The 18,486-nt window shown below is 40.3% G+C and overlaps 1 protein-coding gene across 1 annotated transcript in view; it reads left to right on the forward strand.

The window, feature by feature from the left end:
- ANKH (ANKH inorganic pyrophosphate transport regulator) overlaps positions 1-13,262 on the forward strand; it is a 91,687-nt gene extending 78,425 nt beyond the window's left edge. The window contains exons 8-12 of the mRNA XM_068161981.1: positions 1,418-1,513; positions 8,814-8,943; positions 9,928-10,051; positions 10,627-10,726; positions 12,877-13,262. Of these exons, the coding sequence (XP_068018082.1) occupies positions 1,418-1,513; positions 8,814-8,943; positions 9,928-10,051; positions 10,627-10,726; positions 12,877-12,993 (567 nt within the window). The 3' untranslated portion in view covers positions 12,994-13,262. The remainder of the gene's footprint in view (positions 1-1,417; positions 1,514-8,813; positions 8,944-9,927; positions 10,052-10,626; positions 10,727-12,876) is intronic.
- Positions 13,263-18,486: the final 5,224 nt, after the last annotated feature.

Genomic DNA, 18,486 nt, shown 5'->3' on the forward strand with positions numbered 1-18,486 from the left:
GCCAGAGCAGAGGGTAGAATAGAGCAAAGGTAGAGTTAACAGCAGTGAGGCAGGAACACACAAGAGACCCTTCACAGCCCCTTTGAATGGCTTTGGATTTGAGTGTGCCTTCTTTCCTCCTTGAGTTTTAGCCTTGTTAGTTGAGCCATGCAGCAGAGTTTGTTTAAACACTGGTGAGCGATGTAAGCAAGGCCTAGCCTAACATATATAAAAGCTAACAGTAACACAGCATTTCTTCAGAAACACAAAAAGTAAGAATAGATGTGTGCAAAAAATGTTTACAGAGTTTTTAAAACCTGTTCCGAATATTGGGTAGGTGTGGAAGTAGCTTCTTGCTTTAGGCTCTGGGTTGCCTACATGCATCTTCATGCACCCAAACTTCGAAGCAGATATTTAGGCAGGAGCTTGGGGCTGTCCAAGTGAATGTCATTGCACCAACCACCACAAAAGCTTAAAACTCTGAAATTCCATCAGCTTCTTGAATGTGTGTGAAATAGTGTGCCCTTCACAGAATTGGCATTCCCAAGATGTGTTTGCATAACTTCCCTTACAAGTAACTTCAGTAAAGGATGCTGACCATGTGACAGATACCTAGGTGAGTTACATTGCAGATGAATAAATATCATTCTACGCCCTATGGTACAGGTTTTATCAGTGTGGGCACATACTTGTGTATCTCAAATAGCCATAGGGCAAATACAGTAGATGACCCGACAACCTATTGCTATAGGGCTCCTAATGGTGCTCTGCTTTTGATACCCCAGCCTCCCACAGACCATTTAATTTGTTTTATGTGTTCCCTGAGGGCAATTTCAAGTCTTCTGCTTCATTTGGAAGTGGGGTTTTATTGTTGTTTTAAGTAAAACTTTGCTGCTGTGTGAGTACAGAGCCCACGTTAAAGGTACAACATCTAATAGTCCTAATTATGTTCTGTTCATTAAACTGCATTAATGGAGCCAGCTGTTCCAGGAGCTTTGTTTATATTACCTGTTTATCTAATTGGATCAGTAAGGGTCCTTGCATTGGTGCTTGCCAAGTGGTAAAAGGCAATTAAATATTTTTTTTTCTTCCCTGTGAAAATGTGTTAAATAATTTAAACTGAGATTAAAAATATGTGGAGTTTCCTTAGAAAGAGATAGAACACTTTTTCAAAGCTGAATTTGTCAAATAGGGCTTACTCCTTAGAAACATAGAGAGATTATGCAGCCCTCAGTGACCACAGAAACAGTTGCTGTCAGTTTAAGCAGAAAATATTCTGTGGTGGTACAAAATACTCAAAACACTCTAGGTTAAAAAGCAAAAAAGCAAACACAGATATGCACAGGCACAGTCAGGGCCAACGCGTGACCCTGATGTCATCAGCCTCCCGGTAGTCTGGAGCCAAGCTAATGTTCATTATCTCTTTCTCTTACCCTAGAATAACCCCAGCAATAAATTGGTGAACACCAACAGCACCGTCACAGCAACACATATCAAGAAGTTCACTTTTGTTTGCATGGCCTTGTCTTTAACGGTAAGAAACCTTTGTCCAACTCTCTGGCTTTCATTTCAACCAGCGAATTATCTCCTCTACCTAATGCTAAAAGCACTAGCAGTTTAAGAAAGGTGAGTTGCCTTTTCTTATGAAGCTCTGTTGCTTTTATCTGGAGTAGGGAGTGTGGTCATAGTACTGGAGTACTAAGAAGATCAGTTCTTATTAGCTCATGCTAGACACCTTAAGGGCTAGACTTATTGAATTCTCACTGTGTTTCAAGTCAGTCTCCACGTGCAAGGAGCTGTCAGAGATCTGATTGCCTTTTATTTATTTATTTATTTTAATTGAATAAAACTTCTGGTAACCAGCATATCAGGAAAATGAAAAATGGCCTATGCATGAAGGAAAACTAATTTACATCAAAGGAAGCCTTACAGTACATGAGCTTGCAGTGTTTGTAACCATCCCCACTCCCTTGTCCTAATCTTAGAAAGTGTGATACGTCTGTTTCATTTCATAGTTGAAAATGCAGCAACTCAATCTGTCAGTAGCTGAATCTGGAGACTTCTACTCTTTTTTTCCTATACTTTTTCCAGCTACAACTGGCCACTATCAAAGACAGGATTGCATGAGCCAAGGTGACATCTCTTCTGTCTATTCATTTACTAGATTTAAGATTTACATTTTCTTTGCATGGCTTAGGGACTGTTAGGTTTTGCTCTAACTTGTATCTCCTACAGCACATAGGAGATTGGCCACTGAGTTGGTCATTGTCTGGAGACTTTCTGTGACTCTCATGTTACCTACCATCACACACCCTGAGATTTTTCCTGTGTGCTGTGCCTCACTTGAGGTCTACCAGTGTTGTTAGAGACCCACAAAGGGGAAAGCTTTCCATTATAAATTGTTCTGAGAATAATTTCAGACTCAAAGTTTTCCCTGAACTGACAATTTTCTTAACCCTTCTGGGCATTTGTCAGCTTACTTGAGTTCAGATGGATCATGAAATCCTCACTACCATCACCATCCTCTGTAATTTTTAATTACTGCAAAGCTTTTGTTTGGTAACTTCACAGGAGTTTTTTTCCAAACTGTCTCCATAGTACTTTCAAGGGCACTGCTTTCATAAGCTCATCATGAGAGACTTGTCTGCACTGAAGTACTATAAACAGTGTTGAGGTTCATCGCTTTTCCTGTTGCTATTTTTGCTTACTGGTCACAGATTCTTAGTATTGCTTTGTCAACAGACAGAGCACAAAGTTCTAAAGACTCGGTTTGGTTTGCGGGCTTGAGTCTACAAATGCTTCAGCATACAAGTTCAGTAGACATTGTTGTGGCTCAAGCTATTATAGAACTGTGAGTACAACCATCAACCTAGCGCCACCATGGCTGTTAAACCATGTCCTGAAGTGACATGTCCACATGTTTCTTGAATACCTCCAGGGAGGGTGACTCCACCACTTCCCTGGACACCCTAGTCCAATGCCTGACCACTTTTTCCTACCCCTTCATTCAATGACCAGAGACTCTCCTTTTCTCCCTGAGGTGCAACCAAATCACAGAATCACTCAGGTTGGAAGACACCTCAAAGATCATCGAGTCCAACCTGTAACCACAGACCTCATGACTAGACCATGGCACCACTCTCACTTAAAAGACCTTTAGCAAAGTATCAAGTGATTGAGATGCTGGAGAGGGGAACTGATGCCACAGTTTTCCGCTGTGTATTGAGTGAGGGCTGCTACCAGAGAAAATCAGAGCTATCCACGTTGTAATAATGGGGTGCCAGTGCTGGGGTTTAGGTCATGAGCTCTGAAAGAAGCATTTTCAGAACAAAGTGGTGGTTTCTGAGGTCCTTAATTTAAGTGTTCTTCCCTGTGTTTTATAACTAACCTTCATGCAGTGCTGAAACCATCCCACTTGCCCATCTCAGTGCTCATGACTAGTAGCAGACATTCTGAAGATGGCCCACCAGGGCCATTCTGGGAATTGGGAAAGGGGGAAGGACTGTCGGGGAGTGTGGTGAAATATGAGAGATTTAATGCCAAAGAGAGAGCCCATTGCTTTTTTTATCTTCAGTCTGCTGACACAAAAATAACAACTGGAAAATGACATATTGGTGGACAGTTGCTCAAGAAGCTTTTTACCTTTGCAAGGTCAAGTTTAGTTCCTGCTTCAGTAAAACATTATTTCAAACATGAATGGAAGCATTCTTACCTGCTCAGAAAGATGCTGGACCACCAAAGACTGACTTTATGAAATGCTCATGATGTCCCTGTCTCATCCATAGTACTGCACTGAGCCTTTGTCCTGGAAAAAGGATTTCTATTTGCCCCAGTGAGGTGGAGGCTAACATCTCCTTTGTGATTGTTCAGGTTTTGCACAGAGTCTATTCTGCATAAGTGACTGGAGCAAGGAGAAAAAGAAAGGTCAAAAATTGTTTCTGCTCAAACTCTGTAATCACAATAGGAAGCAGTGAGGGCTGCAGAAAACTCAGAAGAAAATTACTAAGTTGTGAAGTTAACAGTTTTCAGAGAGCCTAGAAATCTGCCAGCTTTGATTTAGCCAAGCTTTTTAAAAGTGAATCTGTACCCAGTACAATATCCTGTTTTCTGTGAGAAATACAACAGCTTAATTCAATGGTGAGATACAAGGACTGTCTTTAACTGTTTAGTGACCCAACCCTGCCTGAAAAATACCACCAAAGTACTGTCAACAGCACCTAAGGGGAAAGCAGATACGGCATCATGTTAATGCTGTCAGAGAGTGAATATATTGTGCAGCTGCTGGACCTAGCTTCGTTTCTGAACAATGTTGCACTGTGTTACTCTAAACGATAAGGAAAGGTGGGGGAGGTGGGAGGAGACTGAGATGTATGGAAACAAATTATATGAGGAAAGGATGTGAACTTAGGGAGTTTTCTGGTTTCATGTGCACCCCCTGCTGCTTCACGGATTTTATGTTGACTATTCTCAGCTTTGCACCACCCTCTGCAAAACACAGAGTTCACAGAAATCTGTAGTGATTTGCACACGTCTGAGGGATAATAGTTGTGAGAGAATGTCCTTGTGATTCAAGTCTTCAGCATTATGATAAACGACTTTCAAATGCAACTGACATTTTTATGGCACACAGATCCAGGGTCATTTGGACAACTAAATTTTCAAGTGAAGTGGAGTAGCCATAAGAACAGTACTAACAAATCCAACTTTTTTCCCCAGTATCTTGCCAAATAGGGTGTTGAACAGAGTCAAATTCATTTTTTCACACTGATGCAAGTTAAAATGAGATATTATTTCGACTTGCAATCATATCTGCAAGATCAGATCATCTTGTAAGTGTGATACAGGCTGTGAAAGGAGCCATAATTATGTTTATGTGAGAAAGAGGAGGCCATGGAGATGTTTGGCAAATGAGATCAGACTATGTAAGACAGGCTGCTTTTTGATTTATTACATCTTCAAAAGGCAAAATCATATGACTTACATTCATGACTTTTAATAGAAGTGATAACTGATAATATTCCAGAAGACCTGAGGTACAATTCAAAGCTGAGATGTTTATTAAGCTGTAAAGTAGATTTTCTCTGCCCTTGCTGGGTACCACATATCACAAATGGGAATAGAGAGGTCATGAAAAAGGCATGTGTTAAATTAGTTAAGATTAAATCCTTAATATATAGAACGATATTTTGAGGGTGAAGCACCTCTCTTGGACAGCCATATTTCTGCCAGTATAGCAAATGGTAGGACATATCTGCTGAGAGTTGCTTTTCAGGAGAAAAATAGGAGTATTTCATCAGAGGAACCTTTAAGAGGTTAACAGTGTTCTTCCTCCTGGTCAAATCCCAGTCTTACTTCAGGCTAGTCTATGTCTAATCTGTGTTTTAAAACCACCCATTTTGGATTTCATAGCTTCTTTCTGAGGAGCATAGAGCCATGTTGTGTCTTTGTCATCAGGCAGTGTTCCTTCTACCTGGAGATTGTACTGAAGTCTAAAAATGCTGTTCATAGGTCACTGAAACACACTTTTGTGCCTTGTATTTATCAATGTCACAAAAGACAGGCATCTTTCTGCAAATGCCAAAAAGCAAATCGGTCTGGCATCTTGCAGATTATTATCTGCATGGCAATGGCCTCTGTTAACATAATTTATTATAATGCATTATGTAGCAGGTCTCTGTAATCCCTTGTCAGCAACCAGAATAAATGGAAATAGCTTCCAGGAGTTGCAAGACCTATTAAATGATTGTTAGTTTTCAAGAAGTAATTCAAGAATCACTAGCATCCAAACTCACACATAGAATCCTGCTCTGGCAGGGGGATTGGACTAGATATTTCGAGATCCTTTCCAGGCCTTAACATTCTGTGATTCTGTGAATCGTGCAGCATCCCAAATGATCTCCTGAACAGTCTTTTGGGTTTTGATGTGTAACCATTTAAAATGCCTAAACAGGGAATTTGCTGGCTGAGAATAGCAAGGTTCTGCATGAAAGTCAGAACACCTACTTATGGAGAGTGCCTGAGCCACAAGTGAGAGGGGTTTTGACTTTCTTTAACGCACAAGTGGATTGGAAAAAAATAAGATAAAATCACTAATATTAAATATGTTGTAAGCACAATGTAATACTGCATGGGCTGAAGGTGCATCACAGTTCTTGAACTCCTGAACCATAACTGCCATCAGCTCTAAACACGCAGCCAGGGAAGGGCATCTCTTACTCTGCACTTGTCCTGCTCTTTGTGCCTTTCTCTTAGGCAACCCCCAGTGACCTTTACACAAGGAGATGGTACTAATCTGACTGATCTGATCTAGTATAGCTGTACTGATTTTCATATGGTGCTGTAAATTGTTGACATATTTAGTGATGTCTTTCAGATTTCAGATTAGCACAACTTTTCATATCAGTTCAAATGATTAAAACACTTCCAGAAATGCTTAGGCTACTGTTGATTATACAGAGATAATATCACCATAATCGATACTACAGTTTCTGTAGTAGTAGTAGCTGTTTATATTGTCCTTTTTTTTCTTGTATTTTTAAAGCACTCACCACTGATCAGTTGTAGATCCAGTTAAATGATCAAAGGCTTCAACAAAAATATCCTTTAATATTATTCTACACCCATACCATAAGATAACAGAAAATCAAATCAGTTCTGTTGCTAGAATTCCACAAGCAAAATCCTTTAGTCCCAAATTCCAGGTGTAATATTGGCTACTGTATAAAGCCATTGCAGACAACTGCATCTTCAGCCTGAAGCTGAAGACATATTGCTAGCCTGTGGGGAGGATTTTACTATTTTGTCTTTACTTCTTGATTAGACTGAATGAAGATACAACTGTAACGCTGCCCAAGCCTATTTCTTATATTTTTAACCTTGCAGACATGTAGAAAGACTTAAGGAGGAGGGGGAAAGAGTGCTTATCTAAAAGAATGATAGATTTACCTGTGGCATGTCTCCTGTTTCCTAAAATCTTCCTTGGTGGAAGTTAGCACCACTTACTTCAGTAGGTCCCATCTCTAATTGCATGTGCCATGCTTGCTGTTTCTCTGGACTACTTGCATCATTCTATGTTAATATTTCCTGCAGTTTCCTTTTTGATCAGCCTTCACCATTTACCAGAAGCTAAGACATTCTATCTTCAATATTCCTTGTTTGTAATAAAACCAGTAGCCACAACACCTTCCCTCCTTTGCATGTTTAATGTTACTGTTTTCCTGAAGTAGAGTCTGAGTTTTGAGTTTGTCTTACAATAAAGGGAAATTTCTTAAGTTGCAAGTGCTGTAGAAGTTAAATAGCAGAGGGCTTGCGTGATGCAAAAGGTTAATTCTTTTTCCTGTGGCTTTGTTCCCTCTCGGCAGTAAGGAGGTCGTCTGCTTATAAGATGACTGAGAGGAATCTCTTCACAAAATGAAACTAGTTATCAACATTGCAGCCCAAAAGATGGAAACACACTGAGACAGAAATACTATGTTGACATGCCTCGCTTTCTCAATGTTTTACTCTTAACAGCCACTGCTATCGTTTCCCACCCACTAAGAAGTGTTCTTTAAAAGTATTTATGAGCACACTCTGCTGATCAGGGGCTGGAGAGTGGAAGGGCTTCAGTTTGCAGAGGCTGAGGGGGAGTGACTGCAATGCCACCTGGGTGTAAATAATTATGTTTAATTTGCAAACTGACCTGCCTCACATAGGAGCTGGATGGAGACTGATTGTGTTCATGTTAAGGCCAGAAACACACTTTACCTTCAAAGAGAAGAGGATTGAGAACAGTGCTTTTGGTCACTTACTTGCTTGCCTATCTAACCAGAAAGAACAATCTTTCAGACTGCTGTTGAAGAAGGAAAGGCTGTTCTGTTTGCCTTTTGCTAGCAGTGGGCAGACTCCGCTGTTAGCATAAATTTGTGGAATCTGGTAGCAGCAGTAACTATACTGCACTGTAGGATGCTAATGGCATTGTACAATACAAGCAGCACAAAGGTCTTTGCTTTCATGAAAACAACAAATTATAATTGAGGAGTGGGCAATTTTGCCTCTCTTTTTGTTTACTAGACTTAAAAGAGAGTGGTTGTAGAGAGTCTTACAGTGATCTCACAGAGCCATCAGATTGTAAAGCCACTGTACATGATTTACCCGGTACACTGGTTTGTTAACTGCTAAGAGAAGTGCCAAAGGATTTAAGGTCCCAAGTCAGCTCTCTTCCTAAACATCTGCTTTACTGTTAAATAACAAAATACTTGAAAGGATGTCAGATCCCCCTTATTACAGGAAAAGTCCTGTAAGGACTGTCAGCACTGTTCCTTGTCAGCACTGTGCCTTGAAACAAAGCTGGACCTGCCAGCTGCCAACGGTCCTCTCATCTCAAACTGAAGCATTGCCTCGGTATTGATCAAAAAATTATGCAGCATGTACTACTGCTGTCCCATTTATTGCAGGGTTTCTGTGTAAGTTTTCCTATCATGCATGGACTAAAGAGCATATTTTTTAATAAAAAGATCAAGACTTAATGGATTTGTGGCCTGAGGGTGCCATGTCTGCAGGACTATGCTGAACAGCTTTGCCAGCCATTTGTTTGCACCATAAAAACTCTTTCCATATGCATCAGTCTTGGTATGAGGACCATAAAGAGCAGGAGTTGCTTCTGAAGCTAACATACCTCTTATGTACACCTGTGTACTCTGTATTTGAATGCAAGATATTTATCTTACACTGTATGTATATTTACCATCAGTAATCTGCCCCATCATTAAACAAATGTTTTAGACCAAAAGGGTGTACCCCTTGTTGTGCTTCCCTTCTGAAATAAAACCACTTCTTAATTTTGTTCTTTCTAGCTCTGTTTTGTGATGTTTTGGACGCCAAATGTGTCAGAGAAGATTTTAGTTGACATAATTGGAGTAGACTTTGCTTTTGCAGAGCTGTGTGTTGTTCCATTGCGCATCTTCTCCTTCTTCCCAGTTCCAGGTAAAAAAATAAGAAAATTAAATATCTGTATTCTCAAAACCAAACCAACTGTGAGTCATGGTCATAGAGTCTGGCATGGCTGCATATACACAAGTGGCTATATGCACACCTAGCATAAGCAACACTTTACTGAAGGTGGTGTAGAGCAAGACTATTTAGATCAGTAGACAAGTTACAAACGTTACAGTAGGAGCAGTCTGTCATTAAGCAGATCTCTGACTGTCAAAAATCACGCCTGAATTCTGTCTGCTGTAGTTAACCAAGAACACACACATGTGGATGGCAGTAGAAATAATTGTGTGCCAAGACTGAAATTCTGAAATAACCTATTTAGAGTAGCATCTAGAACCACCTCCATGGTGTCATCACCTCCGTTAGTCTCTGTTGCTGCCAGACTCAGTAACTTTTTATAGAATAGAACTTAATGCCACCATTCAAAAGAGAGACAAGTTTGTCAGCAATAATCAAAATGTTTTCACTCAAAACATTTATAACTTCCATCATGAAATGCTACATCATATAGTGTTTTCTGCTTCTGTGGCAAGACAGTTTTGCAATAAAGATAAACTACACATACAAGAATAGGTACATGCACTGAGCAGCTACAGTGTAGACCATACAGGAGCAAGGTGGAACATTTTCCTTGATGTGATTACGCTTTACAGAAGGGGATTGTTTGGGTGGGTTTTTTTACTGAAGGAAATGGAATCCAATAAACTGGTAGCTTGCAGGAAGGCTTACTGTCCATAAAGGTCTTCTTTTTTTTCCCTTTTTTTGGTGTTTAATCAGTATATTAAAGGAATTTGAAGTCAAGATCTTTGTTTATAGTAGGGTTTCCCAGTGTGCAAAATTACCAGAAACAAGCTTTGCCGTGGTTATTTTTGAACAGTGCTCTGCATGAAAAAGCTTCCTATGAGATGACTGACTTTTTACTAATACTCTTGCCTCCCTTTCTCCCCATCATCTTCCCCTGTTTGTGAACAGTGACTGTCAGAGCACACTTGACTGGTTGGCTGATGACTCTGAAGAAGACATTTGTGTTGGCACCCAGCTCCGTGCTGCGAATTATCGTCCTCATCACTAGTCTCATTGTGCTGCCTTACTTGGGGTAAATTATTATTCTCCACAGAACTGATAGGTTTGCTGTCCTCTGCATTTCTGTTTCTTGCCACTTTGTGGTTGAATTTGCATAGCTCAGAACAATTTCCCCAAATACACTAACCCTAATAAAAAGCCTGAATAATGTATCTGGAAAAGGCACATTGACAAGTGTACAAGTGTGGTTGTTCCAGAGGCAGGCACGATTTTGAAAAAGTACACAAATGCTAAAGAGGCAAAAATGTGTCCTCAGGGGAATTAGTTTCCTTTCCATTTCATTAAATGTACTAGTGGAAGAATATCTTGCTTGTAAATTACATTTTCTGTTCTGCAACATTCCGTACAGAGCTTTAAATTCCTAGTCCATGATTTGATGCAGAATATGTTTCTTTCACTGGGCATGAAGCCATTAAGAAACAAACAAAAAAGGTCCTTTAAAATACCAGTTAGTGTCTTTGCCAATATATTATGTCTTTGAAGGAAATGTTTCTAACAACAGACTGGTTCTATATGCCAGTGAAAATGTAATCACAAATCATGCATTCTCGCACAACCATGACTGTCTTCTTTTTGTGCCACCCACAGAGTTCATGGAGCCACTCTTGGAGTAGGATCCCTTCTAGCTGGTTTTCTAGGAGAATCTACCATGGTTGCAATAGCAGCCTGTTATGTCTATCAGAAACAGGTAAGAATTAGGCTCTGTAGAACCTGGTGAAAGCCGTTGACAAATACAATGGATTTTTGTTCAAATCAAAGAGTACGCTTTTGAAATATAACTCCCCAGCATTCCCACTTAGTGAATTTTCTTCTCTGTGCAGTCTCAAGAGTGTGCAACTTTGGAATTCTTTGGGTTGAAATAAAACCAGAAGGTGCCCTCCACCTGCTAGTAGGCATTCAGGCCATGGGACACACTGGTCTAAATTAAGCCTCTTGCTCCTCAGAACATGGATGTTGTGTCATTACCACCATCTGTTTTGCACTGTAGACCTGGTGCTACAGTACAACATAGCTTCTTTATGTAGACATAAGCTCTATTCACCCAAGTTTATTTATATGTACATGTATATAGAGATCTACATGTAAATTTCTATTTCTTTGTGAAACCAGCCCTGCCAAAAATGGACAAAATGTACAGTCACTTCCTGATTTTGCCCTCTGCAGAAGTGACTTAAACCAAACTATACTCCTGCAGCAGCAGAGGATAAGAATTTACAAATACTTAAACAACCAATGGCTTCTCATAGGCATACTTTTACATGTTTGACACACTACAGTCCTGCTGGTATGTGAGACGTGCATTTCAAAGAATATTCCACTAAATTAAGTCAAACACAGGATAAATATTGGCTGGGTGACTGGGTGTATCACAGTACCTGCATGCTGAGTCCTTTAGTTATGTGTCCAAGGCACTGCGTAGGACGCCAGGTCCAACTCCAAGCAGGAAAGATGTGGTTAGATAGTACAGACAGACTTTGTGAATGGGAGCAAAAAATATGATCTGTATGTTCTTTTTGAATGAGACTAGTTACAAAGTGCCACTTCTGTGTTTAACAAAAAGAGATGGAAGATGGGATGCCTAAAAGCCATATATTGGAACACACTGAACTGAATTTTGATATGGTTAACAGTGCAGGCCACAGCAATAGAACAAAGTGTGCAAGGTTCATAAGGAAACAGAAATCTTGATCTCTGACATGATTAGTCTGTCATATTTTTCTTGAGAAGCACAAGCTGTTCTTGGCCTGTGGTTTCACAACACATATCTGCTTGGACTAACCTCCTCATCGCTTGTTTGTTACAGTAGTAGGTCTTACAGTATTTCTGGCCAGGGACCTGGTGCTTAATTTTTTTGCAGGTAGGAGTAATAATAACTCTGCCCATCTGATTTATTCCCGTACCAGAATTATATGTAGATGGCAACATTGTCTCAACAACCATTGTGGCAGTGGCAGAGCCAACCAGTACCTGTATACCTTAACTTGTTTTCACCCATAGTGGTAATAAGTGGGTGACGTTTGAGAGCTGCAAATCAAGTATGTGGATGTCTCTGAAATTTCAAACCTCTGAGATGCCCAACTCAGCTGAATCATTAATACCTGTGGGGGACTTTTTGTCAGCTGTACAAGTGCTTTCTGTAAAACTAGTCAGCCTGCTGAGAAATGGATAATAAGGAACAGATGCTTCAACTTGTTTTGTAGTGGGGCTGAATGCTTCTTAGCTTTACTAATCCAGGACATCCTGGATGAATCATAGGACTCTTGAATGTCCTCCTGCCCCTGCTAGCCAAAAATACTTTTATTGTGTGACCTTGGTGCCTTGATGTGGTGGGGGATCATGGTGGATCAGCAATACCAAGAAAAAACAGAATGCTCACATTTTGTAAAATTCCTGAAGTTTGACATTTGAGAAATTAGGTAGGTTGCCACCTCTGTCTCCCCTGCTGGAGCAGCTTATCTTCTCTTCTTCTCTCATGTTATGTTTGCTTTCCTTTTTTTTTTTGTAAATAATAGTCTGTGATGTAAAAGATTCCAGATGCTCTCTTCCCTCCAGTCATGCTGAAGCCAGTTTTGGATATTGCTTAGCATAGGAAATTCCTCTGTTGTTGCATTTGTATTACAGAGGAGAAAGCTGAGCCCCAGGAAGGTTACAGAAACCTTCTAAGTTAAACTAGCTTATTAGTGCCACACTACAAATAGACTACAAATATTCTAGATTTTAATAACACTCTCTAAAAGAAGAATGATTCCCACCTCACTTCTCCAAGTGCCCAAATTTTGCAAGACTGTGTTCGTGCACAGCTTACTGATAGATTTCCGAATGCTTGTTCCAATCCAGAAAAAGAAGCGGAACGAGAACGAAACAGCTACAGAAGGTGAAGACTCTGCAATGACCGACATGCCTCACACAGAAGAAATGACAGACATCGTAGAAATGAGAGAAGAGAATGAATAAGAAAGGAGATGCAATTGTTCTCTGCAGGGATGATTGGAGTGACACTTCAGCATCTTGTCTTCTCTCATACCTTTTGTTTGTTTGTTTTTATTTTTGTAATAAAGAGGCCTTGATTTAAGAGGTTTCAGATAAATTCTCTAGCATACTGAGTATGCTCTCGCTGATGAGGGACCTAAAAAGAGGTCTTTGCTTTCTTTTTTTTTTTCTTTTCTTCTCAATTGAATTTGTTTTCTCACTCCATGCAAACATAAAAGATACAATTGCATCACTGTAGAGTCTTCCTTCCTTACTCATCCACTTTCTCTGGACAATCTGCATTTGTCAGCCAAAGCCCTGCTCTTTGTGCACGTGTGTGTGTGCGCACCTGCGTGCACGTGCACACTTACACACACTCACATGCCACTGGCTCAGTGCTACTGCCATAATTCTATTCCCTCCCCTCTTTCCTTTTCCTTTCTTTTCTTTATGAGAAATGTAAAGGAAAAGAAGTTTGGAATACGGAGCTTTATTTTACTTGCTTGAAAATGACTTTGCTACATAAACTAACACAACTTTTTGTTTGGCCTCATCACAAGAGCTTATACTGCACAGGGTACAAGACAGGGAGGAACATGTAAGTCTTCACATACAAAGTGGAGAAAAATGGGTTCCCCTCTAGATTAATAATGTGTGAATGTGTATATACACACACAGGTACATAAAAAGAGACATATATATTTATATATATATGCATACAATAAATCAAATACAGGACAAGAACTCTGTATGGCTTTCATTCCACCAGAAAAAAGTAATCTTTTAAAAAAATGTAAACATTTAATTCAGAATGTTCTTGAATCTTTAAGCCCCACCTTCCTTATGCATAATTTTCTTTGGGAGGAAAAAAATCCATGCACTTTGCCCTTGTGAAAAGGGGGATGGCAGCTGGTAGACTTGGACTGGATTTGAATTGAAAAATAGGTGCATCAACAAGCTTTACCAAAGTTCTTGTCCGCTGATTTAACTTTCATTTTTCATGGTTGATTTGCACTCTCTCCTGATTTCTGGTGCCTCTATTTTTCTAAAGAAAGGATCAGCTAATGCATGCAGGATACCAGGATACCGTGGTGTATCGCATTACCACACATAGCGCCAGGAAATCTTTTCTATAGAAACGTACACATGCTCACACGCACGCACGTGTGTATCTGTATATATGTACTTTTTTATACATATATATACAGATACACAACACAGATACACACATCTATGTTTTGCTATGATAGATTTACCTATGCAGTAGATCCAGAATCTGTATGGTGAAGTACTGGTGGTCCTCCAAGTTGTAAATCAGAGACCTTGATCATATGTTAGCTCTCCAGGCAAAAGCCGCGTGGAAGTGGGGAGCTGCTCACATCAGCCAGCGAGTGATGTACTTGAAGAAGGCAGCAGGCACTGTATGGTCATAGTTGAAATGGGCCTTAAATAACAGGACAAGAGGTCAAGTGGGTGACTTGTATTGGGTGGAATTGAAGCTTATCTAAAATGGGTGATCAAACCAGGGAGAGTGTGGGTGCCACCAATAGTGGCTGCAGCAGCAGCAGCAAATATTTTTGTGGTCTTCAGTGTTTGGCTGTGGGGCAGCATGCATTACTGGTTTGTAGTAGCTTGTGTTCTTTCAGATTTAATTATGCCAGTCTGGAACCTACTATCCTCCATGCTTTTTCCATAAATCAATTAATTTAAACCTTATTCAGTAAAAGTATATTTTTCTAAGTTGTGGAAATTCTTATTTAACTGTGGACAAATTGTATTTCTAGATTTATTTGCCAGGTAGTCCCAACACCCAGAGAACTGATCAAAACTAAACATTGCTTTAAATGTCATATCAATGTATGTGTATGTAGGCATACACATGTGTATAAATATATATATTGTATATTATGTACATTTATTTTAAACTACAATACATTTCCTATTTTTCCAAGTTCAGCTAAAAATGTCTCTAAAGTACTACAGAGTCGGCTGGTTACCAGTTATGGCCATCACAGGCATTGTATCAAGGAACTTCACATTTTGTTGTAAACATTTGTACCAATTTGTTACATGTACAAATGCAATAAGAAAATAATGTAGAAATTACTGTGTGGAATGCCAGGTTTGCAAAATCAGCTCATGGTTAATGAGCAGTGGCATTAGGAGGGCAAGATTAAATCCAGTAAGCATATGTTTTGTGTACTACCACAAGGTTCTCCTTGTTTTAAAAAGTATTTAAACAAACAAACAAACAAAACCCTTAGACAAATTAACTTTGTGCAATGTGTAGACTACACATTAATACAGGCTCTCAGTCAGTCATGTATATAATGTGTATGTAGACTGTCACAGGTCATAGTGGCCGTTGGAGGTCTTCTCTGTTCATGCAGTTTTGGTTCCTCCCATACATTTGAATCCAAGTCTACAAGGTGCAGTTTTTCAGGAACTGTAGATAAAAAGCAAGAAAATGTTTTTGTGTAATACTTCTTTTGGCACATGACTAAAATTCAAATAGCAGTATTTTTGAAGAATTTTGAGCATAACCAGTGTAGGTTTCAAAGTAATAATTGAATCAAAAAGTAAAAAGTTGAAGACAAATGAAACTCTGAAGGGTTTTTCCTTTAGATGGAAGATACACAGATACTTTAAAGAAATTATTGGTCCTACAGAGCTAAACTAATGGTGTTGTAAAAGATGGTACATTTTTCATTGTGTAATACTTTATAACTCTTTACTTTGCAAGATACCAAATGAACACAGAAGTAGTGGGTTTGTGGAAAAAAATGAAGCAGTGATGTAAGGAAGGATGCATTGTATTTCTTTATGCTTCCTGCAAGCCATGTATTTCTTTACATTGCCCTGCACTGACGTTTCTGCAACAAGTGAATCCAAGCCAGGCCCCGGTGCTGATGCAGGTACTCATTGCATGGGCAGGCAGTGTGCTGGGTAATGTTAGGAGCTTCAGTGACCACTTGATACCCCACTCCACCAACTCCTCAAATGGACTGGTGAAGCAGCCATTCTGGTGGGCTGTGGCCTTGGAGCAGGTAACGGATCTTGGCTTAAGCCCTGGCCATAGCATTGTTGGTTCCAGTGTCACTCATCAGGCAGGTGATGGTGCACATCCCACCCTGCACCTCTTTTTTCCTGAGGTATGGTGAAATAGCTTAGCTGTCTCTCTTGTGTTACTGCTTCAGAAATTTCTCTCTCCAAATGCAGTCATCTCAACTAATTCATATGGATACTTGGCATTTCCAGACTGTCTTGAGAATTGGTGTGTTATACAATCAAAGTTACAATAAAAAGGAATAAGGTTGATCTGCATCCTATATCTTAAATTTCAGGAAATAAGAGCAGAACACCAACAAGTTGTGGATTAACGTGCCTCATCTTATTATTTGTATGTAAATTTGTGTCAACTTCTCTTTGAGTTTTCCTTTTGCAGAATTAACAGCAGGCATTGGCTTTTTTCTTCCCCCATCACTGTGTTAAGCAAGCCTCTGATGCTTAACAAGCAGTGGACTTGATGGAAAAATCTCTGCATTTCCCAGCTGGTGCTTGAGGCCAGGGAGCAGCAGTGGGTTCCCAGGCATGGGGCAGCCCCCATTCCCCATGTTCCTGGCACAGACATCCCAGGCAGGACATTCAGTTGCTTCTTGTTAGATAGAGCGATCCTGAGTGAGAGGATTGGGTGAGTAACAGAGAAACCTTTTTTTTTTTACTCATTTTGCTGCTAAATAATTCCCTTTGAGGAGGAGAGATTTATATCTCGTTCCTCCTCAGTGTTTTGCCTAATCTGTAGCCAGAGAGGGAGCAGCCCAAGGAGGAGGGTGAGTTATGAATGCAGCTGATTCAGAGCAGGCCATGACGCATGAATGGAAACCTTTTGAAGGCGAGAGTGGCTTCTTTTGTGGGAATGGCGCCTCATGCTTCAAAAGGAAGGAGAAAGGATGCTTTCAGACCCAGGAGTCCAGGGTCACTGGGCATAATTTTGCATTGTTGCATTGCATTGCAAGGTGGCAATGAGAACGGGGCATTTTGCAGTTCCACATCCCAGCCTCACTGCCAGCACAATCAACACAGAGTTTAGTACAGCTGGGTGTTACCTGAGCATAGCTGCAGCAGCCATTAGTGTGCTGGAAAGCCATACATATGTATATATGGGTACATACATGAGAGTACTGCACAGGTGTTTTTAATTACAGCCTTTATAGAATTCATTGGAATGGACATTCAGGTCTAAACATGATGTTAACGTGGAACTAGGAGATTTTTTTATAAATGGAATTTAAAGCATTTAAAAATCAAATAAAATAGCCCTTCAGACCTTATACCTGTAAGCTAAAGCAAGAGTTAGATCACTAAACTGGACTTACAGAGACTAGACATGTTGAAAAGCTTGTGGCTGTTGTATATCCATCCTAAAGACAAAAATATGGTCAGGAGATTAATGATTCAGAGGGCAGAAAATACCAGAGCTATGTATGGCTGCTGCCATTTGCTTGAGGAGAAGGACTGAAGGGTGAGGAGCAGCACATCCATAAATCACTACTTCTAAGTATTTTGTTTTCTGAGTGCAGGAGCCATCAGAGAGAGGAGTATGAAACATCTTAGAAGAGATTCAGGCAGAAATGAACCAGTATGCAAGTTTTCAGTACTCCTAAGTATTCAGTACTCCTAAGGTTGGAAGGGACCTCAAAGATCATCGAGTCCAACCTGTCACCACAGACCTCCTGACTAGAGTAGGGAGGACACCACTGCCCACTGCAGGCTTGAACTCACGACCTTCCCATTAAGGGTCTTGTGCACTACCAACTGAGCCATGCAGAGGCAGGGGATTACATAGCTTGCTGTTTCTGAGTAGATGGCAGGCCTGCATCAGGGAAAGGTCACATAAACATCCTTAAGACAAAATTTTCACCGTTTTGGTATCAAATTGGGATTCCCAAATACCACCAGCTTAACGATAAAATGTTTGGATTCCCTTCTCTCATTCATCTTTGCTTCTCTACTAGAATTCAATCATAGAATACCATACTTTCTGAAAGGAAAAATCTCCCTGGGGGAAGGGGTGGGGGGGAAGCAGGGGTAGGTGTGCAGTGTAGAGCAAGTTGTGGGGGGTTGTGGCAAAGCCCTGGCAGGAAGAGGAGCTCCAGATTTATTCCGTACCCTGCAACACACTGTATTCAACTGCAGCTTGACAGCATTGTGAAACGAGGCAAAACTGCCAGCCTAGCAGCAAACTCAGTCCAAGTGTGTCCCACCCTGCAGCAGCACTGCAGAGCTGTGGGAGGGCACAGGGGCACCTCTGGCTTTCCACAGTTTGCATAGGTTTGCTTTGGAGAGCTAAGTTCATTTGTCAGTGCACAGATGCACTCCTCAGCAAAACCATTGCCAGACTTCTGAGTAACTGGCACTTTTTGAACAAAAAGGCCAAAGACAAAATACAGGGGCAGAGAGATCAAGCTTGAAGCTCAG

This window comes from Melanerpes formicivorus, unplaced genomic scaffold (genome assembly GCF_026170545.1).
Source record: "Melanerpes formicivorus ecotype bairdi unplaced genomic scaffold, bMelFor1.0.p_v2 SCAF_61, whole genome shotgun sequence".
Taxonomy (NCBI): domain Eukaryota; kingdom Metazoa; phylum Chordata; class Aves; order Piciformes; family Picidae; genus Melanerpes; species Melanerpes formicivorus.